General features: G+C 43.0%; 1 protein-coding gene across 5 annotated transcripts in view; it reads left to right on the plus strand.

The window, feature by feature from the left end:
- Positions 1-24,260, plus strand: part of POMGNT1 (protein O-linked mannose N-acetylglucosaminyltransferase 1 (beta 1,2-)) — a 39,739-nt gene extending 15,479 nt beyond the window's left edge. For all 5 annotated transcript variants that reach the window (XM_077333893.1, XM_077333892.1, XM_077333894.1 and 2 more), the window contains 14 exons: positions 3,211-3,338; positions 3,993-4,063; positions 5,009-5,084; positions 6,659-6,742; positions 7,467-7,508; positions 7,960-8,018; positions 9,218-9,290; positions 9,436-9,564; positions 11,177-11,302; positions 13,633-13,697; positions 14,489-14,533; positions 15,179-15,314; positions 15,521-15,630; positions 18,698-24,260. In XM_077333893.1, the coding sequence (XP_077190008.1) occupies positions 3,211-3,338; positions 3,993-4,063; positions 5,009-5,084; positions 6,659-6,742; positions 7,467-7,508; positions 7,960-8,018; positions 9,218-9,290; positions 9,436-9,564; positions 11,177-11,302; positions 13,633-13,697; positions 14,489-14,533; positions 15,179-15,314; positions 15,521-15,630; positions 18,698-18,794 (1,241 nt within the window). In that variant the 3' untranslated portion in view covers positions 18,795-24,260. The remainder of the gene's footprint in view (positions 1-3,210; positions 3,339-3,992; positions 4,064-5,008; positions 5,085-6,658; positions 6,743-7,466; positions 7,509-7,959; positions 8,019-9,217; positions 9,291-9,435; positions 9,565-11,176; positions 11,303-13,632; positions 13,698-14,488; positions 14,534-15,178; positions 15,315-15,520; positions 15,631-18,697) is intronic.
- The last annotated feature ends 495 nt before the right edge of the window (positions 24,261-24,755 follow it).

Below are 24,755 nucleotides of genomic sequence, written 5' to 3' on the forward strand. Positions count from 1 at the left end.
CAGGACATTGATAAAAATGTTGAAAAGTACTGGACCCTATGGCACCCCACTGCTTACTTTCCTCCAATTTGATAAAATACCACTGACAACTGCTCTTTGGGTGCAGTTTTTTAGCCAGTTCCCTATCCATCTAACCATCCAGAAATCCAGTCTATCATCCTCCAGTTTACCCATTAGAACACCATGGGAAAACCTTGTCAAAACAACATCAACTGTGAGTTTCCATGATCTGATAAGCCCACATCACTTGATCAAAGAAGGAAACCAGGTTAGTCTGGCAGGACCTGTTGGAGACCAATCCATGCTGACTTCCTTGGATCAACAAGTTGTCCTTCAGATGTTTGCAGATTGCCCCCTTTAAATTCTGCTCCATTATCTTCCCTGCAACTGAGGACAGACTCACTGGCCTGTAGTTTCCTGGGTCATTTCTCCACTCTTTTTTGAAGATTGTGATAACATTAAATCTCCTTCAATTTTCTGGCACCTCTGTAATCCTCCAAGAGGTTCTAAAGATAATGGACAAGGATTCTGAAAGCTCTTCAGAAAGTTCTTTCAGCACTTTTGGGGGCACACATCCAGCCCAGGGCGGGTTTGAACTCAATTAGTGCAGCCAGGTGCCTTTCAACAACCTCTCTGTTCATGTCAACCTGTCACCCAGGCATTATACCTTGCCTACTACCATCTCTAGATCCCTACATATGTCCATATTCTTCTGGGAAAACACAGAAGTAAAGTAGATACCAAGCCTTTCTGTTTTCTCTCTGTCCTCTGTTGGAATCTCTCCATCTTCATCCAACAACAGGCCTGTTGCCTCATTTTTCTCATGTTTGTGTTTCACATACCTGAAGAAGCTTTTTGTTATAGTGGGCTTTCCTGGCCAGTCTCACCTCACTCCCAGCTTTGGCCTCTCTGATGACTGACCTACAGTACCTGGTAACCTGAAGGCACTTTCCCTCCTTTTCTTGACCATTTCCGTTTTCTTCCTTAGCTCCTCCAATTCTCTGTTTATCCAGATTGGCTTCTTGGATCTCTTACCATGTTTCCAGCTTGCTGGAATAATCATGGCTTGAGCATGCAATAGCTATTGCTTAAAGAAAGCCCACCATCACTTGCTCCTTTTTCTTCCAGCATTCTGATCCATGGGATCACTCTCATCATGTCTCTGAGTTTATTAAAATCTGCCCTACAAAGTCTAACATACATGTCTGACTATGAACTTTCTTGCCCCCCACTCATAAGAAAATCTAGGAGGACATAGTCATACCCCCCAGAGTCTCCAACTCCTTCATCCACCAGCTTTTACCTATTAAGTGTGGCCGAGCCTCTTGTAAAGTACTACCATTTGATAAATTAAGTTGTCAGCCAGGCAGGTCAGAATGCTTAGCAGAATTGGGTGCTTAGGAGAATTGTTTCCCAGCACAAATCAGGAAAATTGAAGCCACCCATAATTACAAGGTCCTGATGCCTGGATATTCTATCAAGCTGCTAAAGGAGGGCAGTATCTATGTCTTCACCCCTGTCAGACAGTCTATAGCAGCTGCCAATCAGCTGCTATATGTTTGTCCCTCATCTTCACCCAGGTACTTTCCACCAGAATGTCATTCTCCTCCTCTAGTATTTCTTGACAGGCAAGCCCTCTCCTCATATACAGCACAACTCTATTTCCTCTTTTTAATAACTTGTATCCATCCACTACTGCATTCCAGTCATGGGAATTGTTCTACCAAGTCTCTGTAATGCCTATTAAATCATATATCTCTGTTTGCATGAGAAGCTCTAGCTCTTCCTTTTTAATGCCCATGCTTTGGGCATTGTTATATAGGCACCTGAAGCCTTTCCCCCTTATTTCTATTTGACGCGTCTTTCCCAGGTGGGCCAATGCTATTTGCTATATCCCTAAATAGACATCTCCTTCCTCTTATGGCTTCAGTTTACAGCTCTCTGATGTATCTCATGCTGCCTACTGCCACCTGATCCTTTTACCTGGAGAAATTAGGGACTGAACCTGGGAACTTCTGAGTGCTAACAGGTGCTCTACCACTAAGCTCTTTGCCCTACTCCAAGAACACAAACATATCATAGAATCATAGAGTTGGAAGGGGCCATACAGGCCATCTAGTCCAACCCCCTGCTCAATGCAGGATCAGCCCTAAGCATCCTAAAGCATCAAAGAAAAGTGTGTATCCAACCTTTGCTTGAAGACTGCCAGTGAGGGGGAGCTCACCACCTCCTTAGGCAGCCTATTCCAGCCTATATCAGCTGTCCTAAAGTCGATCCAGACCTTTGGTCCATTTGGCTTAGCATTGTCTGGTTGGCACCAGCTCTTCAGAATCTCAGTCAGAGATTGAATCTGTTCACAATCCTGTTACCCAATGTTCCTTAACTATAGATGCCAGGGTTTGAGCCTGGGACCTTTTGCATACATGGCAAGATCTCTCCTACTGTGTCACATTCTCTGTGTAAGAAATTTACTATGTGTAAAATCCTAGAGATCAGGTTTGAAATTATCCAGTATCAGTATGAAAAATACAAGAAACCACATCAGAATGAAGAAATGAAGAGATGAGGAGCAAGAACAGAGACCAGAAAAATAGTTAAATGCTTGGATTGTAATATCTCTAATCAAAGTTAATGAAGTCTAATCTTCGTAGCATTTGATTGTGGTTCCTAAAAGCCAGATAGCAAGCACTTCCTTGCTTTTTGTCTCAGGCTGAAATTTTTGTGGATCATGTCAATAAATAGTCATTCCCTGCTTCCCCATCCTACTTCATGGATTTGTGGAAGGGAGGAAGCCTGAAGATTAGAGGCTGAACATGAACACAATGCCACTGTATGAGCCATTGTCTTTACTTTGTGTTCTGACCTGGAATTATTGCCGAAAGATGCCAGGCCTTGCATTGGAGGTGCTTGAGCCTTGATGTGGCTTTGCAGTTGATCTCTTCCCTCCATTTCATGAAATCTCCTTGCTGTTTCATGATTGCCCTGAGGGCAGTCCAGGAAAGAGGGGAAAGGGCTTTTACAAGTAATCTCTCTGCGGTTTTCTGCTCCTTGATTCCATGTTGAGGAACGCCACATGACCTGCTAACGCTGTTCATAGTGAAGTTCAGATTTCGAGAGCACCATAAGTGTTGGGTGCAAGCAGTCTAATGATAAAGACTTGCCTGGTTCCAGATCCTCTCCTACAATCAATTTAAGCTGTTGTCCTCACAGATGCTGAATGTCACTGGCCTGACATAGAGTTAAACCGACGGAGGAAACGGTTCTGTAGCAAAGTGGAAGGTTATGGCAGCGTCTGCAGCTGTAAGGACCCTACCCCTATAGAATTCAACCCTGAACCAGTGAGTAAATCCATATTCAAGCCCTTTTCCTCTCCAGCTACTACATGAAGAGAATGCATGAAGGTCTTCTAATTTTCCCTAATTAACTAAGGAACCAGTATTGAAAACTAGGCATGGTTTGATGTGACTAAGCCTTCTCTGGAGCATCCCAAAATGCATAAGGTTGGCTGTGTTTTGGGAGGGGACTTCTTGGGTGACATAGCTTTCAATAATATTCAATGTATCCATGCAGCATCAGTTTCTTAAATTTATGTTTTTAATGGATGCTCAAACTTCATTGCATCATTGTAAAGCTACCTAAATATGGTACGGCATGGGCTAGATGCTGCTGGGCACCCTCCACCCATTTTTTTGTGATATCAACTTGTCCAGGCAGTCTTCTCCTGCTTGCCCTTTTGCTGTCATTCAGTCTTACTTCCTGTCCTCAGGAGGGTATGCCTCCCTCCCTTGTGCACTATGTTTGCTTTTATCCCCCTAAGCCTTAACAACAAGGACTAACCAAAGAGATGCAGTGCCTCCTTTTATATGGCCTGTAGCAATCTGTGATTGTAAGCATGGTGGTTCCTCTATTTCAGCCTGCAAAAGCAATATGGTGGGAAGGGCATGAGTTTTCCTAGCATTTGAGCTCATGGTCATATTTCTTCTTTTTTAAAGCTCAAAGACAACAAAGTTTTTGATGTACCAGTTGCTGTCATTGCAGGAAACAGACCAAACTACCTGTACAGGTAAATTTGGGCCTGAGTTTGGTATAGTTCTCAGCTGGCACTGCCTGCACAAAAGCAAGAGCCAGAAATTGGGAGAGGGGTGGAGAATCTTCAAACAAACCTAGACTGTGTATAGTATATAACAACCAAGAGGGGGGGAAATTTCTTCTAGGCTTTCTGCTAAACAGGTTCCCAGTCACCTAGAGCAGGGGTAGTCAGCCTGTGGTCCTCCAGATGTCTATGGACTACAGTTCCCATGAGCCCCTGCCAGCAAATGCTGGCAGGGGCTCATGGGAATTGTAGTCCATAGACATCTGGAGGACCACAGGCTTGACTACCCCTGACCTGATCTGGAGGGACCACAGGTTGACTACCCCTGACCCCTCATGGGAATTGTAGTCCATAGACATCTGGAGGACCACAGATTGACTACCCCTGACCTAGAGGGCATATTTGTTTATCCCACACTTGCAACACATACATGTGCATAAAAATGTAGAAATAGTTTTTTTCTTTAAATAAAAATAAGTTCCTTGATTTCATATTGCAGGAGTGAACCAAAGTCTAGAGATGATTTCTGCCAAAAATTCAGAAATTTAAATTTAGGCTGAACAGGGTTGCCAGTTGTCAACAACCCCTTTCTCCTTTGTAAAGTCAGAGTAATATATTTCCCGACAAGCTGTTTTTCTGTGTCTGCTTTTCTGGGAAGGAGATTCAAATATATGCCCTTCCCATCTGTAACCTAAAGTGGGTACAGTCCAAGGCGATCTTGGTTAATTGGCTTACTGAGTCATATAAACTGGCATTAAGAATTGCTAGGCTAGAGAGACATATGGTGAGTAAGATCATTAGTGAACCAGAAGGGTATGTTAGGTCTCATACTTAAGATGAAGAGAAATGTTGGTAGTAATTATATTAGAAACTGGGTTAGATCATGAGCAAAAATTTTGAATGTGTCTCTGGCAGGATGCTTCGATCTCTGCTGTCAGCACAAGGGGTTAATCCTCAGATGATTACAGTCTTCATTGATGGATATTATGAGGTAAGATGGAGCGTGTGGGGGTTATCCCTCTTTTGCCATATCCTCTGCAGTCATGTCCATAGCATCATGTTGGTTTTTTTCCCCACCTGACATAAGATACCAATTTTGTGTAAATCCCAGGAAGTATTCCACTGGAGGATGCAGTCCCCATAAATCTGAAGACTGAAGGAAAGGCTCTCTGCCTCTACTGTCGTAGTTCTGCCAGTGGTTTATGAATCCCACCCTTTCTGTTCACAGATTGTTTAAAAGGTGCATTGTGACTGAGCCAAGAATACACATTCCATCCTGTAAAATCACTTATTTGTAAAATCTCAGGAATCTGATTCTGTCAGGATGCGGCCCATCTGGAGAGAGAGCAGTCCTTTGTCCTTCATTCTGTGCTTCACAGATGCAAAGATTCCTTCCTTGATAAAGAAAGCAAAGTGTGAGTGTGGAATTAAAAATGGTTGGTGTGTCTGGCACTGAAAAGTGTTCAGAAACGTAAGCTGGTCCGGACTGTTGCATCCAGGCTATTATAAGCTCTGGCTTGACCCACAACCGCAGCATTGCTCACTCTTGTTATTAGTTTGGAAGCCTGGTTTACGTATGTAGGAGAGTGAGGTGGAAGGACCTGAAATGTTGAAAAAATGAATTGCTCTGCTTCAGACTCCTGATGGGGAACTGCAGCATCAGGTTTTCCTTTGCATAACAATTTCCCTGCAAGTAGAGATGTTTGCACAGCAAGGAATGAGGGGGAAAATCCTTATGCCTCCTCGCTGACTTCTATTTGTAGGGGGATTTTTTAATGCAAAGGAACATTCATAGATGGAATTTGCCCCTTGCAGTCTGACGCAGAGTAGTCAGTTGGACTATCTCAGGACTTCTCTGCCTCATTTTCTTCCTAGTTTTTACACCCATTCAAAGTCTTGGTTTGAACAGGCTAGATATGGGATACTTAAAGGAGCACTTTCTTCCTTCTCTCACCCCATGAGAAGCTCTGGGGCAAGTATCTCCACTTGCAGACTTAAGAATGATGAGGGTGAAGAGAGACTTTTCTTGCAGTGGTGCTCTGCCTATGGAGCTCTCTCTCTTCTTCCTGGAGGCCTCTCTCCAGTTAATTCAATTTATCCAAGAAGGCAATGTTTTCCCCCATTTAATGGGAGGCCAGTTAATTGTGATGTGAACATAAGAGCCCTGATGGATCAGACCAGTGGCCCATCTAGTCCAGCATCCTGTTTCTCACAGTGGCCAACCAGTTCCTCATGGGTGGGAGGGCTGGGCAGCAACAGGGTATAGAGGTCGAGGCCTTCTTCTGATGTTGTTCGTGGCTTTAGAGGTTCAGTGGCCTCTGAATGTGGAGGTTCCTCTCAGTCACCATGACTTCGGTAGCCTTCTCTTCCAGTCTAATCTGCTTTTAAAACTGTTGATAAGAATTACTGCTGTTATGTTACTGGACTAGTTTGCTTGATTGCCATTTGGCAATTTTGGTATTAACTGACTGCTAATAGGCTAATGGAGGATGTGAAAATGAATAGTCCTCCCCTTGGCTTGAAGAACCCCAATGACTAATCTTGTATGTTGCCTTCTTTTTCTAGGAGCCAATGGATGTGGTGGAATTATTTGGTCTGAAAGGAATTCAACACACCCCTATTAGTATTAAAAATGCCAGAGTCTCCCAGGTGAGGGCCTTCTTTCTCTCCCCCCATTGGAATTATGGCAGTTTCTTTTGTGTGGCAACCAAGTGGTCTGCCTGCCTCCAGGACACTGAATTCTGGCTGAGAAGCTACTGGCCTAGCATAGACCCACTGACTCAACTGTGCACTCTCGGTTTTATTAGCACTTAGGTTGAGAAAGTCAAGAATAACTTTCTCACCCTCTGTGCTAATAAATCCAAAGAGTATACCAAATAAACAGTAGAACAAATCCTAAGTTTGATGTCTTGGAGTGGCCCTGGACCCACCTATGAACTTTTACTGCAATAACCAAGGGCCAATGTAAACATTATCTTGCTTTACAGAGTTGAGTCTGGATTGCCAAAACCCGACGCTCTCTCTCTGAAGCTGGGGAATGTCTCTGGTTCGGGAAGGTGTTGAGGGGAGGGAAGGGCTCCTGCCTTTTACTTGTGCCAGTTTCCCAAGCTTGAAACAGCACAGGGCAGGATTTATTTACCCATTTCTGCATGTGGGGAGGTAATAAAGAATGTAACTTCAAGGATTCATCCTGAGCAGAATAACACTGCTATGTTTGCAGGGAACTACTCTTGGCTGGCTAGGCTTGTGAAAGAGGAAACTGTATGTATGCTCTTTAAAGTTATAAACAGCTCCTAGCCACTCTTCTGGAAATAAGACTGGTTTCAAGAAAGACCCTGTTCTATATAACCTTTTACTTTTTCTTTTTTGACAGCACTACAAGGCCAGTTTGACTGCAACGTTCAACCTGCATCCAGTATGTAGAGCACCTCTCCTCCCTTTTTTCTTGTCCTTTTCTTAGACTGAAACTCCAAGCTGGGGAACTCTGCTTTTATTTATTTTAATTTAGTTTAGTTTAGTTTAGTTTGTTTGTCTGTTTGGATTTTTATACTGCCCATTCTTTACAGCTCTGGGCGGTTTTGTAATGTTCATCCATGGAATCCCTGGGGAATGTGTTCTGGTGACTGAGGTTTTTTATGATGCTTATATCCTCAGGGCCATCTAGTTCTTATATGAAACATAATTATTATTGATAGACTCTTATGGATCTCAACTTGCCATCATTTAGATTGGTGTCAGTCTGGTACTGGCAAGAATGAAATTGTTGACTTTAGTTTTACCTCTTGTAGAATGTTTTCATCAGGATATGGGTGGGGACATTGCTCATCTTCACCCTGTTCTCTTGTTTTGTGTTCTCCCTTCTGCAGGATGCCAAATTTGCTGTGGTGCTGGAAGAAGATTTGGACATTTCCATTGATTTCTTCAGGTATCCGCTGATTCTGTAGCCAAACCACAGCCATGCCCCAATCCTATTTTTTCTCTTTTAACAAGTAACACAGACGGTGCCTTCTCCTTTTTCAGTGTGACCGGACTAATTTTAGTTGCTGCACATCAACTGACTATGAGAACAGCAAACTAGTGGGAAAAATGTGTGTGAGGATGGTTTAGCTGGATAGTCTTCCGATAGGAAGGATGGAAAATAGGGCTCTTCCAAACATCCTCACGAAAGGAGATCAAAGGTCACAAAATGAAAGGTGAAAATGAATGTGATACAGTCCCTGTGACCAAACTGAGCATTTATTTCGGCCATTCTTTGTGACACCCCGTATCCACGGAGTTACTACCACCCTCTACAAACCTCTCATGTTCACATTATGGGTTACAAGTGAGTGAGGCATCACACGTGACACCCTTCTTGTCCCTTTTAGAATCCACAGAGTCATGGTCCTCTTTGTCACTCCCAGAGACAGCTGCAGATGGGGCGGCCCAGCCCCCTTTAATAATCATCTCTCACTCACACGGTACTATTGGGGCTGGGGCTCTAGCACTGTTTCAGTCACCCACTGCCACCATTCATTCATATCCTGTAGTATATGTAGGCAGGCAGAGATATCACATTTTGTGTGTTCTTTCTTTAAGACACAGCCCACGGGGTTAATCAAAACTTTCATTTATGAGATGTGCAAAACACTGAGGGGGAGAGGAAAGTATAAGTAATAATATTTCACCTCCATTGAACTTTTGAGTAGAGGTCCTATTTCTACAACTGGGATCTGTTTTCAGCCACACAGTTCCCCTCAGTCACAAAATGTTTTTCACCTCAGCTCCAAAGCTACTAACTTCTCTGCTGCTAAAGCCTAACTGATTTTTAGCTGCTGTTTTTCCAATCCCTACCCTCAGGACTCCATCAGCTGTCATTGGCTGCCCTTAGGGAGAGGCTGAACCTAGCCTGTCCATCACATCCTTATTACCCATTTGATCACATGCTTAACTTCATTTTTAATCCACTCACATTACTGGGCTTTCCCATTGCTTAACAAGTATGCTAATTTTGTTCCATGTGCTATGTTTTTGTAGCGCATAAGACAATGGGGTAAGGAAGCCATGAAGCTTAGTATCGGCTACTGACTGGAAAACCAGCTTAACCAAGATTCTTCCAACTGTGTTTTTATTCTTTTTAAACAGTTTCCTAAGCCAGACTATTTATTTGCTGGAGGAGGATGACAGCTTGTATTGCATCTCTGCCTGGAACGATCAGGTGATTTGGTATTTCATTATCCTTTCCTTCCCTTAGGACCCTCTCTCCTATTTAGGGTTCATCAGAATCCTCTGTACATGCACTGTCATGAAGTGCTCTTATTGGGAAGGGCTTTTTAAAAAAAGACTTCTTTTGGGGCACTTAGGGCTATGAGCACACAGCTGAGGATCCTTCCCTCTTGTATCGTGTGGAGACCATGCCAGGTCTGGGTTGGGTGCTGAGGAAGTCCCTCTACAAGGATGAGTTGGAGCCCAAATGGCCAACACCAGAAAAGGTCAGTCTTGTCTCTATTAAGCTTACCTTATGGGAAAGGGCCTGATTTTTTCGTTAATTCCAAATGTTGGGTAGATTACTAAAGTGATATTCAGTGACTGAACTCTACACAATATCACTTCTTGCAGCATTAGTTCCATGTTATTTAAAAGGGGAAGGTAGATGTCTTCATGCTGCGTTCAATTTTTTTCTGTGGAAACAAAAGTGAAAAATAAGAATCGAAAGGACCTCTAAACATCTTCCAAATTGTTGCCCACTGCAAAGTTCACTGGGAAGGAGCAGGTAGGAGAAATGTCACTACTGAAACATCTAGAATTTGGAATCTCATTGTGTGAAAAGTCATGAATAAGACTCTGTACAAAAATCCTAAATTTATGTCTGAAATTATCGTTTCATGCTCTCCACACAGTCCATGTTGTTATAATTTTGCAGTCTATGTGGTCCATGCCACTTGGAAACACACCTCTTTTATTGGCATACTCTTGTGCCTTTAATTTACAAATGGCTGAGGCAGATACAGTGGTTGGTTTATACAGTTAAGCAAACCACAGCAATTTTAATGATACCCATAAACAACCTACCTCCTTTATGCATTTGAAGTTACGACGTTTTCCATTGCAGCTTTGTATATTCTTACTTGCTTATGTATCTCAACTTTGCCATGTGTTCCATATATCTGGAGTTCCTTAAATATTGGCACCAATATGAATATTTAAAACAGAAAAAGTGCCCTTCCCGGAATGCATGATTATTCCTTGAATACAGACCCCCCGAATCTCATTTTGACCCGCTCTATAATAAATGTATGTATTTATTTCTTAGATATTTCTTAGATTTTTAGGTACAATATAAAAACCCTCATAAAACATGATAAAACCCCAACCTATAACAGAACAGAACATAGCTAAGAGGATAAAACAAGATTGGCAGCATAGTCACTCCCTCCATCCCTTCAGCCATCCACCCCCCAGGGTGGGGTACACTAGATGTTACCGTGTAGCCTGAGGAGGGGTCCCCCATTGTTCCTGGCTCTGACCTAAACCAAAGACCTGGAGGAAGAGCTCCATTTTGTAGGCCCTGCAGAACTCTGATAGCTAAATTAGGGCCCTCAGCTCTCCCGGGAGCTCATTCCACCAGGTCGGGGCTAGGATCGAAAAGGGTCAAGGCCAGGTACCTCCAGTAGAGGTAGTTTACGAAAAACACAGGAATGTTTGATAAATATTTGAACCACTCCTCCAACTGCAATTCAAGATAGATACAAGAAATTTGAGTTTCCAATTCCAAAGGAAACATCTGAGATCAAAGGTAGTTCAGGATTCTGAGGCCAACTTCTCTTTTCCCTCCCTGGTGGCATTCTTAATAAAGCTACGGCTAGCCCTAGATTCATCCAGCTATGGCCTAGAGTTGATCTCTGTCTATCAGAGTAAGGACAGCCACTGGATGATGGAAGTGGTGACCTAGAAGGAGAAATCTTGTTGTATCTCTTGACCTGCTGTTTCCATGCACCTTTCACGTGGCATATCAAGATGAAGTTATGGGGGAAGTGGTTGCAGAAACTATGCTGTTTCCAGGCAAGTACTCCATTGTTTGCTCTGTGTTTGTGCTTCCTTCAGCTCTGGGACTGGGATATGTGGATGAGAATGCCAGAGCAGCGGAAGGGGCGAGAATGTATCATCCCTGACGTATCACGTTCGTACCATTTTGGCATCGTGGGGCTCAACATGAATGGCTATTTCCATGTGAGTAACTCATTTAGACTCACAGAGAGAGACTAAGAAGAGCTGCTGTGCCTAGCAAATACTGTAACCTGCTTCCAGATCCATTAACCATTGCAGTCTGTTAGGAGCCCTTTTTGACATCACCAGGAAGTTAATAATTCCCTATTCACAGAGGCGCTGTTCGTGACCACAAGGTGAAATTGAATCAATTGAATATATCATCTGTAAATTAACTCTGTAATCTGGTAACAAACATGATCTCTGTTCAGCTTTTCGTCTTCCTTGCTGTCAAGAAAGTGTGAATAGCCCAATAAAAATCTAATCTTTACTTATTTATGGCAAATATTTATCTATTTGCCTTTCTCACAGGCATAACGGGACCCAAGGCAGTTGAGGAAAGCTGCCCACCTTCTTTTCCATATGATCAAGCATTCATACGGAGTGATAATTAAATGGCATCTTAACACCGCCCGCGGCGCCGCGGACTAAATAATGCGCTAAGGGCTGGGGGGGAGGAGTTAGGGCGGGCTCTGTCCGTGATGAGGAAGGGTGCCGATTGGCCCCTTCCTCCGGACTGACAATCGGAGGGCCCAATCGGCAGGCACAAAGCGCCTGCCGATTGGGCCCTCCAATTGGCCGCCCACCGGCACGCCAGCAATTGCCAGCCGCGCGCACCGTGGCTGGCCGTGCCTCCCTTGCCGCTGGCCTGCCGGCTCGGGGGCTGCGCACTGCCCCGCTAGCGCCCGCTGCATTTCAGGTACAACGGGCTTGATTACTAGTTTTAATATAAAAGCATTTGTGCTGATTCAGACCAGTGGTTCAACTGCTCTGCCATCCTTTTCCACACATTTGCCAACTAGCTGCTGTTGGAAAGCCAGCAAAAAGGGAGGGCATAGAGGCCAAAGCCTCTTTCTGTTTTTCCTCCAACCCAGCACTGATATACACAGTGGTTCTGTCTCTGAACATGAAGATTTCATTGAGTATTCATGGCTCATAGCCACTGAAGGATCTATTTGCCCTGAATTTGTTTAATCTCCTTTTAAAGCCAACTAAACTAATGGCCATCACTGTTTCCTATGGCAGTGAATTAGTTATTAATATTAATATCTCTCTAAGTGATAATTTTGTTTATCCAGAGCCTACTGCCCATCAACTTCATTAGGTACCCATAAATTCGGGTATTAAGCTTATTCTTCCTCTGTAGGGCTTGTTTCTCTTTGTGTATAGTAGCTTTGTCTTTAATAATTTTCACCAGTTTACTGGAAGTAAATATCAGATTAAATGGCCATATAACTACCCGGGTCACCTTTGGATTCATCTAAAAAACTGGTCTTTCTAACAGCCCCATGGAAAGAAGGCTGGTATTTAGCAGTACTGCATATTTTTGTGAGAACACCAGGCATGTACTCTCAAGACCTGGTGACATTGTTTCTAAATTTGTTCATTAACTCTCTAACATTTTCCCCTCTACTTGACTTGATTAATCTGCCCTCCTTTTCCCAAAATAGCAGCTATAATTTGGGGGTAACTAACCTGTATTTCACACAATGAAAACAGATGCAAAGATTACATTTTAGGTGATGAGCAAGTGAGTTTCAGAAAGGGCCATTCATGTATAAATAATTGTTTTACCTTGGTTTCTCTGATTAGCAAATATCCGCAAGACACAGCCAGTTCTTTATATGCAGCCTTTATTGATTTAAAGGATGCTCTTAATTCAGTCCCTCATACACATTTGCCAAAGACCTTACCATATATACTCGCATATAAGCCGGCCCACATATAAGCCAAGGCACCGAATTTTACCACAAAATCTGGGCAAACTTATTGACTCGGTGGGAAATACTCCGTCATCACAGGCTCTCCCACCCAGCCTCCACCCCAACAAATACAGAAAAATCAAGAGGATGAATAGCTGCTGGTTTTTGTACCCCGCTTTTCTCCCACAGAAACCCAAAGAATAGTTTGGAAGAAGAGGAAGAAGTGAAGGCAAAAGGGGAAAAAAATATCAGAGTCCCTCAGTCAAACCATTGCTGTCCTACAAGCTGCCAGAGCAACGATAGGCTGGCTGGAGCAGGCTTTTATTTCAATTACCATATATACCCGTGTATAAGCTGAGAAGGGCTTTTCAGTGTGAAAAAGGTGCTGAAAAACTAGGCTTATACGTGAGTATATAGTAAATGCTATGGACATTCCCCCAAAATTACTGAAATTAGTAATTAGCTTTGTTGCATGATCACTGTTCTGGGGTGCATAGTCTCAGATTCCTTGCATGCTCACTTTGCTCTAGGACAAGTCCAGGAAGAGATAGCACTAAACCCTAAGATGCTTTTTGCTCTTCATTTTTCTAGGAAGCCTATTTCAAAAAGCACAAGTTCAATACTGTTCCTAATGTACAGCTTAAAAATGTGGAGAGGTAAGTGTGATGAAAGTGTAACTAGTAGCTTATCCTAGGCTTGCTGTGATCAGGACACACTGCATTCTTGTTGATGCACCTACCCAGTCTGGAGTTGCTCACTTGGAGCCTCTGTACACATAAAGTACACATGTTGGGTCTAGATCAACCCCCCTTCCCCACCTTCAGCCTTCCTCCGTGTCATGCCATTTTCCCAGCCTGAAACAATCCTGGAGGAGTGCTGCCCCTCCCCTTGATATGATTAATGTTAATCTACATCTCTTCCCCATTTTAGTTGTGTCTTCCCTGTATACTTATCTCTGCAAATGCTCTTTCTCTCTTTCATCTCCTATTTAGAGGCTCTTTTATTAATCTAGAGTACTCTGTGGCTTATCCCATCTCCTAATTTTTTTTGTGCTCCCAGTTTTTTCATCTGTTAAGCAGCTAAGTGCATTGATGAACCTGCTGGATGTAAGTCATGGGTTGGGTGTCCCTGGAGTGCATCTATCCCTCTGACTCCCACAGTCTGCAACCAACATATGCTTCCTATGCAACTCTGCTCCTTGCCTTCTGAAAACATATGCATAAAGGAGGAGATAAAAGACTTGGGGGAAGGAGAGACAATGGCCTGACTTTAATGCATCAAGATATTCCTCCCATAGTAGGGCCAAAGAGTTGATGACTTAACCATTCCTGCAGAATGTCTTCTCTGCTTCTCTGAAGCTGGACTTTGACCCACAGTCTCAGCTGCCTTCTAATAAGTCTTGTACACATGCTTGCACATGGCAAATTCTCTTTTTTTTATCACACAGCTTAAAGAAAGATGCATACGAGATTGAGGTTCACCAGCTTCTCAGGTAAATTACATATTAGGAGATGGCGCTCTCCTTACTAATATAGCTTTGTGGAATCCCATCCATTAAGTGGGGAAGGAAGAAAGAAGCTTCTGAGTTAGAGAATAGTTCTGGCAGGCTGTTTGGCAGGCAGTGTACATCTTCAGGTCTCTCCTATGCCACTTCTGTGACAGTAAACTATGCCCACTATACATGTGCTTTGATGGAAAACAAGATGTTTGCAGTGAACAACTATATAAAAAAGGAGTAGGCCTTTGGGAAATTCCTAGAGCAGCCTATATATTTTTATTTAATGTAAACCATTTTTATGCCAGTTTTCCACCCAATCAGTATATCCAGTTGTAAAGTGAGTGTGTGTATGAGAAAGTGAAAGTATGTTAGCAGCTAGTATAATTCAGGTGTATAAAACAAATCCTGGAAACTTCTTGGCCAACTGTGTGTGTGGGTGTGTGCGCGCATGGGCAGGGACATCCGATAAACAAGCTTTGATGACTGACAGTTCTAGGCTAAGCCAGCAGGCTTGCAATCTGGGTTGTTAAATTTTTGAAAAGTGGCTGGATTTTTGCAGTAGCTTTAAAGATGCTATTAAATACTACTTCTTTTGATTTCTGCCCTCTTTCCTCCCTGCCCCCCTCCAACTTTTAACAGTGAGGCAGAGGTTTTGGATCACAGCAAGAACCCCTGCGAGGATTCCTTTGTGCCAGACACAGAGGGGAAGATCTATGTGATGTATATCAAGATGGAACAAGAAGCAGATTTCACTACATGGACTCAGCTTGCCAAGGTAACTTGCAGTCTTTCCTTTCTACCCTACGATATAGAAGGTAGAAAAGACCATTGTTAAATTGCATTAGTTACAAGCTGCACATGATTTCCTAGGCAATGCAGAAAAAAGCTTCCAATGGCAGCCTCACCGATTCTAGATTATTGTTAGACTCAAGGACATGTTGCTTATAAACTTAGAAACTACCCCCTTTCCCCTGCTCTTAGTGCCTCCATATCTGGGATCTGGATGTCCGTGGGAATCACAAGGGACTGTGGCGGCTTTTCCGGAAGAAGAACCACGTCTTGGTAGTAGGAGTTCCTGCCTCACCATATTCGTAAGTATCCTTGGGGAGAAGCTGCTTCTTTAAAGGCCTTTCTCATCTATTTGGAGCCAGATAACTTAGTTGGTGCAGCTTCTCTCCTCACGTTATTCTAGCATTTCCTCAATGAGCTGCTGCTTCATCCAAAGCATCTGGTTGAGCACTGAGTCCATTGTCCTGCTGCCATTGCCACTCTGCGCTAGTGCCCTTTCCGTCTTCTCTAAAGTTAAAACCAAACAAAAAAGGAGTTGTAGAGAACTTGGCAAAACTCAATCATTCCTGTATTTTCCATAAATATATCGGGATGCATCCTGTGTAATATTTTACCATGTTTGCTGGAAATACAGCTGTTTGGCATCAGAATTATTTTTTTATACCACTAGGAATCACATTTCACGTGTGATGGCATTATACCCTTTTTCTAACACAAAGGTTACCTGAGAGCTTCTTTTCACACTCTGTGCACATCAACTAGTTTTCCTAAGGCTTTCCTACATGTGATAATTTTGATTTTTGCTTGCTAGCATGTATCTGCAAGTATCTTCAGAGTGCCTAGCAATACTGATGGCAGGGCGTAAAATCCTGTAATCCACAGTGGGTCCTGCATATGTATCTCATTTTAACAAGAACACTTTGTGTGTTTTTTAAAGTAACATTATTTTCTGATAGATATAGAAAACAGAAAAAAGAAACAGTCTGACTTTGCAAACATTTTAAGAATTCATCCCAGTGTCTTTGAAATTCTTCAGCCAGTCTTTGGTTTACCATATTTGTCAGCTTTGCCATCCCAGCGAGTTCTCTGAGTTTCTCGCACCACAGGTCCATCTGCAGTTCGTGTTGTTGCTTCCATCCGGAAGCTATCACGAGTCTTGCCGTAGTTGTTGCATGGAAGAAGAATTCTCCATCTTTGGGGAGGAAAGACACTTAGCAACATATTTTGAGCTCAATTAGAAATTTACATTTAAATAAAGTTTGCAATTTATCATGTACTTTTATCCAAAATTTTTTAACTGCTTTACAGTTCCACCACATATAAAAAAAGATCCAACAATCTCATGACACTTCCAGCACTTACCATTAGTTAAAGTAGACATTTTACTTATAACTTTGGGTGTTAGATACCATTCTATATCAATTTTCTCAAAACGCCTGACATTTAGTTTTATTGTTTGGCACCATAGGTGTTCCCATTCTTCTATCATAATTGATGCACTAAAATTTTGCATCCATTTCCCCATACATTTTTTGACTTACTCATCCTCTCTCCCATAAGTAAGAAGAAGTTTACATAGAAGAAGTAGCTTGCCCTGGGTAATCCACTCTTCTAATTATTATTGTTATTCATTTATTTATTCATTTATTTATTTTATTAGCCTCCACTCCCGAGTGGCTCGTGGCGGTTTACAAAAGTCCGATTAAAAACCCATTAAGACCCCCATTAAAATGGACTATCACAGCATCCACAACAACAATCACAGCAACAAGATGGTGGAACCCTCAACCCCCCCTTACCCTTCTATGAGAGGGAGGAGAAAGGAGAGACAAGTCAGAAATGATATTCGTTGTTGGCATCAGGGTGACTCCAATTGCTCTTCCTGCACCAACCCGGCTTCAACCATAGACCTGGCGGAAGAGTTCCATTTTGCAGGCCCTGCGGAAGACACAAAGGGTCTGCAGGGCCCGCAGCTCACCCGGGAGCTCATTCCACCAGGTCAGGGCCAGGACCGAGAATTCAATTTGTTCTCTGAATGTTCCATGATAATATTTAATTTCTTCTTTCAATCTCGATGCCCAGTTGCATATATGTTAGCCAGTCCACAGTTCTTCCCTCTTGATAAAGTCTTTGCCAACTTTTCATTTTTCTTTCATGGTGAACCCAAACTTCTGTGCTTATATATTCCATGGTTCTGTCTTTAAGTTTCCTTTCTGCCACGACTTTCAATAAGGATGTATTTGGGCTTATTCTTTCCTTATGCTTGTTGCAAATTAAAAAAAACAAAACAATTTCTCCAAATTTGTTGGCAACAAGAACACTTTGGAAGTGGTTTGATAGTATGGTTAAGGCACTCTTTTCAGTGCTTAGCTTGTTAGTTTGGGATTTATTTCTTTTTATTTATTATTATATTTATAATAATAACTTTTGGCTTAGGGAAGTTTACATTATAACTCTCATATACAGTACAGTACAGTGAACATTCAATATAAACCTTATTTAATAGTGAAACTTGTATCAAACAGTGTAATATAACAACAGTAATTAAGAACAACAACAAAGTGTGATATAACAACAGTATTCAATAACAAACAACAACTTGGTCTGTCTGCACTGTATGGTTTTCTGTTAGTGCAGATTATGGGGCTTCTGGTTGTTGGTTAGTGGCTTGTTCACTCGTCTTGGCCGAATGCCTGGTGGAAGAACTCCTTTTTGCAGGCCCTGCGGAATTGTTTTAGCTCTGGCAAGGCCCTGATGTCCTCTGGGAGCTCATTCCACCAGGTGGGGGCCAAGACTGAGAAAGCCCTAGCTCTAGTCATTGACAGACGAGCTTCCCTGGGGCCAGGGATCACCAGTTTGTTGGAGGAGCGTAAAGCTTTTGGGGGGTCATAGGTGGAGTTTTCTCAGGTACTCAGGGCCCAAACCGCATATGACCTTACAGGTGATTACCAGAACCTTAAGCCTGATCTGGTAGTGAACTGCAGCTGTTGGAGTATAGGCCAAACGTGGGCCCTCCAAGGTGTTACGGTAAGAACCCTGGCTGCTGCATTCTGCACCAGTTGCAATTCTTTGATTGGCCTCTGTACTGCAGAAAGTGGTTTAGCACTTCCTCTGCCTCCAGGATGGCTGTGGGCAGTGAAAGGGAGGGACTTTGACAATCCCTTGAAGAATGCAAATGGGGAAAAATAGTTGAGAAGAAGTGGGAGGAGTGAGCAAGGGGACGGTTGCAGTTTATGTAGTCCTAGACTGGCCACAAGCAAAAGAGAGACTATGACATGGTATTGTTTTGCCATTTCCACTGTTACTTGCCTTCCGCTCCCCTCCATCTTGTGTATCTTGGTCATTGGTTGCTTTTCTCCTTTCTTTTAGATTTAAGAAACCTTCATCAGTGACCCCAATCTACATGGAGCCCCAAGCCAAGGATGAGGCAGCAGGTCCTGTCGCAGCAGCAGCTGAACAAACATGAAGCAGAACTCACAGCATCATTCGGATTGCTTTCTCCGTCTGCTGTGAAAAGAGGGGCACAGGCAGCCATGGAACTCCATGGGAACTGTGTGTCATGTTGTCTGAGGGTCTTAAGAGGAGGGGGCAAGACAGGTGAGCTGCAGGGCTCCCCCTGCCCTGAGGCAGCTACTGTCAAGGGTAGATAAGCTGCCCTGGGAAGGCCACAGCAGGTGTCATTTAGTATTTTTCTATGCCACTGCAACAATGCAGTTTGTCTCATTCTTAACACAGATGCTTTACTAACTGTGGCCCCCTTTCCCCAAATTGGGGGCTGGGCCAGAGGGAGCTGTTTGAAAGGGATTGGTTCCTTTTTTTAAGGAACTCCTCCTACGCTGCTGCTTTGGGATATGTTTTTATTTTATTTATTAACTCTGTGTGGTCAGCATATTTCTACAGGCTGTTTTGGCTTGCTTGTATTTGAGGCGGTTTCCAAGATGGGTGTTCTGATGCAGATCAAATCCCTTGAAAGCATGTGGGGGCAATTCTTTGAAAAAGATGAGCCCACCTACCTGCAGCTTAGCTAATAGGTGGCCAAGCAAGTAGGTCACCTACACACAAGGGGATAGTTTTGCGTTGAAGGTGGAGGCTATAATGTCAGGACATAAGCTCCACGTATTAGCGCTGTGGGATATCTGTTCTGGATTCTCCAGCTTAGGTCCCTTCTGTTCCCTTTCCCAGCTTGTGTCAGAGGGGCATGCCATGCAAGAAAGGGATCTGGCTTCTGTCTACCCATGGCATTTTGTTGGGAAATGGAAGGCAACTCTTCCTCTCTCCAACTCACAGCAAGAGGAAGACTTACAGGGTCTTGCAAAGGTTGAGGATGTAGGGCTTGTTATTGTTCCTGTTCTGTAGCGGCCGTATGTGATGCTGTATGGGGTCCAGGAAAAGGGCCAAGGATCAGATGCAAAAAGTGCCTTGAGTGAGCAACTGGTAGTCTAACAGGTTTTGGTTTGTGTCAGTTACGAAAAGTACATGTGAAGAGAAATGAATCTAACCATATCTTTAATGCTACATGTTTCTTTGGAAATGGGCTTTCTGGTATTTAGAAATCCAAACCTAGAAATGTGGTTATTCCATCATTGGTCTTGTATCCAGATGAGCTGTGGCAGTGGCATGTCACGTCATAGGCTGTTGGTCTGACTCTTGGTACCATAGAAGAAACTTGCTCATTACTAAGGTCCTAAGGGACTTGAGTCTCTTCTTCTGACTTCTGCCATCCTTGTTGTTTGAGGCCAGAATTGCTCATACTTGTTCCTCAAAGAAAAGGCATGTGTGTGTGTCCAATTCTTCAGATGTTCTGGACTTCAGGTTGGTGGCGTGGAGGTGATGGAATGGAGCAGCAATTCAGGAACATAAGGTTAACAGACACTTTCTTTTCCACATTCTGTGCCTTATGAGGTGAAGGAAATACTTACTTGGATCTAGAATGTAATTTTCAGACTTATTCAGTGAACGATTAAAGGGACAGGAGTATTGCCCTTTAAAGAACAGTTGGCTTCTAGTTCTACACAAGCCTTTCCATTTGGTTGATGCTTTTTGTTTTCTCCTCTTCCTCCAACCTAGTCTAAGTCCTGGATCCCTGAGCAGATTTCCCAAGAGGTGTAACAAGTAGGGTAGGCAATATAGTGTTACAATGTTCATTTAATCCGTCCACAAGGCAGTAGAGGCTTCCATAGCTAAGTTTCCAAACTTTGCCACCTCTTCCAGATCTGGAGAGTCATCTTTAGTTGGGAGTACTGTGTTTAACATCTGCTAGCTTTTAAAAAAAACTCTTACATCTACTAATCCTAAAGCCCTGTTGTTCCTATATTGACCACAAAATCTTGAGATGGCTTGAGATGGGCTGTTGACTTTTTTGAGTCTGTGCATGAGTTGGTACAGAGAGATTGACTCATGTTTTTTGTATCTGTCCTCAGTCCATCCCATACCTTTTTATTTTAAAAAAGGCAGCATTTGTTGACACCTTGTCTCTAACAGATTGGTTCACTTATTAGCCAGATGCTATAAGATGATTCCATTTGGACTAGTATAGTAAATGGTAAAGGTATATGAGCATGTCTTGGCTCTTCCTCTTGCTTTTGAAGTAGAAACGCTATGGAAAAGGTTGTCTTCCAGCTGTTGTGTAAACATTACCCATGACCCAGAGTAAAAGTACAGCAGAGTCTGCTTGAGATAAATATTGCCTTCCTAAGCATAGTTACAGCCATCTAAGTTCATTGACTTTAATAGATTTACAGGAGTATAGCTAAGTTAGGAAGGGGAGAGGATGCAACTGTCTTCATTTTGCATCATGTTTAATTGTAGGAAAACTGGGCCACACAAGCTATTCTTTTTCCAACCACACCCACCCAAATCTACCATGACCACTATCTTTGCTAGGTACTGTGGAAATTTATACAGCGCCACTCTTCATGTTTTTCAGAAGATCAGTTCCCCCTTATTCCCCATGTGTCCACAGCAAGCAGCATAATGTGGAGGAGCCACAGGCACCACAAACTAGTCCTTAAAAGAAGTTCCTCAGCCTACAAATATTCCTCAGCACCAATTTAGTTTGTATTCTTTTCAGACATGCACAGAACAAAGTCCTCTGCAGAGATTTATGGTAGTCAGATGAGAATTTTGTTTATCCTGTAATGTATGAAATGGTTCTCTGAATGAAGCAGCTAATTGGTGGGTTAAGTGATAATATGATACAGTTTTTACTTTGTTGCTCAAGACCATGCCATTCATAATTGGGAATGGGACCTTCTTCAGGGGAATAACTTATCAGCTCCACAAGGCCAACCTCTAGAATGAACTATAAGCACGCTATATATTTCCTTTATATGTCAACAGGGAGGTTTGAAAGCCAACTAGCCTCCAAAGTTCTGGTTCACTTGGTGATTCTGTTTACCAAGTCCATAAACACACATCCTGTTCATTTACAGGAACTGAAATTAGGAACTGTAAGCAGTGAGAGAGTCTGGTGTGTTACATTTAGAGACTATACATAGTGAAAATGTATGGCTTGAAAAGGAAGAGCAGGGCCCCTTCAGAAAAGTGTTTAACTTGTGGAGATATGTTGGTTGCTTTCCATAGTAAGGCAGCTACTGCATATTTAACGTGCAAAATGGGGGGGGGGGGCATGTGAAGGTTCCTGGTGTTCAGATGGATCTCTCTTCCTTACGTGTGCTTAAAGATCCCTCATCTTGGCTCACATAGGACCTGGAATCCTAGTAATACACCATTTTTGCCAACCAGAATTGATTAGCAAGAAGAACCCATTTTGAAGGACTTTTCTGCTAATGCTTTGATGGCAGGAGAAACTCTTCAGTTCCACTATTCTCCTAGCTGATTCAGTTGCCTGTTCTCTAGTGCTGCTGACATTGGAACTGGCGGTTGTATCTGACTCAGGCTTGATCCACAACAGTTAATGGTGCCACTTGGAAGTAGGCCTTTTCATCTGCAAAGTCAGGCTGGCCAGGTGATTCTGCTCCATTGTTTTAAAAACTTAGCATTTCAGGGTGCGATGAGAAAAGAGCATTATCGTGTTCTCAGCACTGGCAATAGGTACAGCTTCTGCACTGCCTAGCCAAATGCAAAACATTTTATGATGCTTTCATCAGATATCATGGAAACGACGACTTGCAAGGGGAAACTTTTATATTTATGCAAAGAGTGAGGTTAGTGAATTTTAGCTTAGGGGTGAAACGTATTTGTTTTTGTTTACAGAGAAGAAAGTGGCGAAAAGAGCTGATCTATGGTTGGTTTTTTCCCCCTAGTCAAATAGAGCAAACACTGAAGAGTAGGTACAGCATTTTATAAGCTGCTCAGATTTCGGGCATAGTCAATGTTCCCTTGCCTGTAAAGGCACAGCCCAGCTCCATTTTAAGTCAGGTGGAATTTTAACAGGGTTGGAGGCCCATGGGGTCCTCTGTAATGAGACACACGTGTGAGCTCACCCCTGACTAGTTGCTTCCAGTGGAACAACCTTGCCTCTTTCTGTGATGCACCCAGCACTTGCCATCCTTTGCATACTTATGGTCTAGCAATTCTGAATGAATTCAGTGCAACTTATTTCTGAGTAAACATGCATTGGATCTGGCATCTAAGTACAGGGAGGACAAGTGACTTAACTTTCCATTCGCCCTTAAATGTCTTCATTGTGCTGCTATTTACTAATGTATATAATCCCCCTTGATTAAGGTCTCCTTGTTCCTTTGCCAAAATCCACAAATCCAGGGTCTGTGCATCTCTACACAGGATCTGTACAAGCCCGGCAAGAACTGACATTTAAAAGATGGTTTGTTTTAATAGATTGACCTCTGCCCTTGCTATTAGTGTTGCCATCCAGGAGCATTGAGGTATCGAGACAGGGGAAACTGCATGGTACCACACTCTTTAAGAACTCCCCCAGCCCCTATGGTAGAGACCATGAAGAACAGGGGAATTCCTAAAGCATCATAGCATTGCACAACAAAATTTCCCCTCCTCCCCATTTTACTCTTGCTGCTCTGTTGATTGAAGGTGGCAGCCACAGCAGTGGAGGTGGGGGAGTTGCCTGCTGCGGTGGACATGCTGCTTATTTCAGCTATAAACTTTCTAGCTTAAGAGCAGAATGCTGGGTGAAACCTGCTTGGTTTGAGCCAACAAATCCGTCTGTTGGTCCTTATAAGACCCAGGAAGCTGCCTGAATCAGGGCTGCTGGGAAGAGGTAATAGGGGGGACAAAATAATGGAGGCTAACATTTGTGGGGGTTGTGTGCAGTTGGGAAAGACACGTGATTTCCTTTCATATGATATTTTGGTTGGGTCTGCGTGGTGTGTGGAGTGGCCCTGGAGAGTATCTCTTTCTAGAGGGCTGTGGTGGCTCTTGGCAGCCTTGCTCCATGAACAGCTGGAAACCTCTTCCATTTTCAAGTCATACCCATGCCTGAACCAATGAGGAAACTTCTAAGAGTATTTTTCTACCTATTACTATTTCTTCTGGTTCTTTCTGCAAGACCCCCAGACATTAGAAGGTAAAGCTACAGTCCCTCAGGCTTTTTTGGGTTATGCCAGGCAGTTCAAACTGTTGGTGGCTTTTCAGAGGAAGTTTGCATCGGGACTTACTGCCAATTCAAGAATACTCTTATGGGAGTAAGCCCCACTGAATAGATCTAGGCAGGATTCTGAGTAGACCTGCGTAGTTGAGCACTTGTTATTTTTGCCGCCTGTTGGCTCTCCCTGTACTCTGTCTGACTTTTAAGAAGTTTCCCGTCTTTTCCTGTGATTCCCCTTCAAACAATCGAAGAACGAGGAACTGGGTACTCCTGGGTCTTTGGAAAGAGCATGGCATGCATGCAGCTGAGGAAGGAGCTTGGGCTGCATGAAGGAAGTCTGCTTTGGAGGGGTCTAGTTGTTATTTTTTCCAACAATAAAGATGGCAGAATGTGTTTCATATCCTTTGATTTCTGGGTTTCTGTTCACAATTTCTTGGACCACAAACAAAAACATCTCTGGTCAGTAAGTCTATGCCACTAGCCTCTCCTTCTCAAGTGTGCCCTTTTTAGCTATTGGTGCCTACTGATATTCTCAAAGAATAAACCCTATACCATTTCCAATATCTTCCCTTCCTAGTAACTGAGAGGTGGCCTGTATCATTGAGACCTATTGAAGAACCTGCCTGTAAGCATTTTTAAGGGACTTGGGCAGAATTTTTATACTGCACTTTTCTTCCTAGAGTAGCTTACACCAATATGTTGTCTGCTTCACTATCATGGTTAAGAATCCATCAGTTCAAGCAGATGCAAAAAAGATAATCGCTCTCTGTGAAAGGCACACTGTATTTGCATGCAGTCTTGATATGGATCAGCTGTGCAGAGGAAGTCTAACCCTTTGAACCATGCTTGGATTTGCCTATGAACACCAGTTTGCTTATGTTGTGTCTTCCCCATTTGAAATGG

Source organism: Paroedura picta, chromosome 4 (assembly GCF_049243985.1).
Source record: "Paroedura picta isolate Pp20150507F chromosome 4, Ppicta_v3.0, whole genome shotgun sequence".
NCBI lineage: Eukaryota > Metazoa > Chordata > Lepidosauria > Squamata > Gekkonidae > Paroedura > Paroedura picta.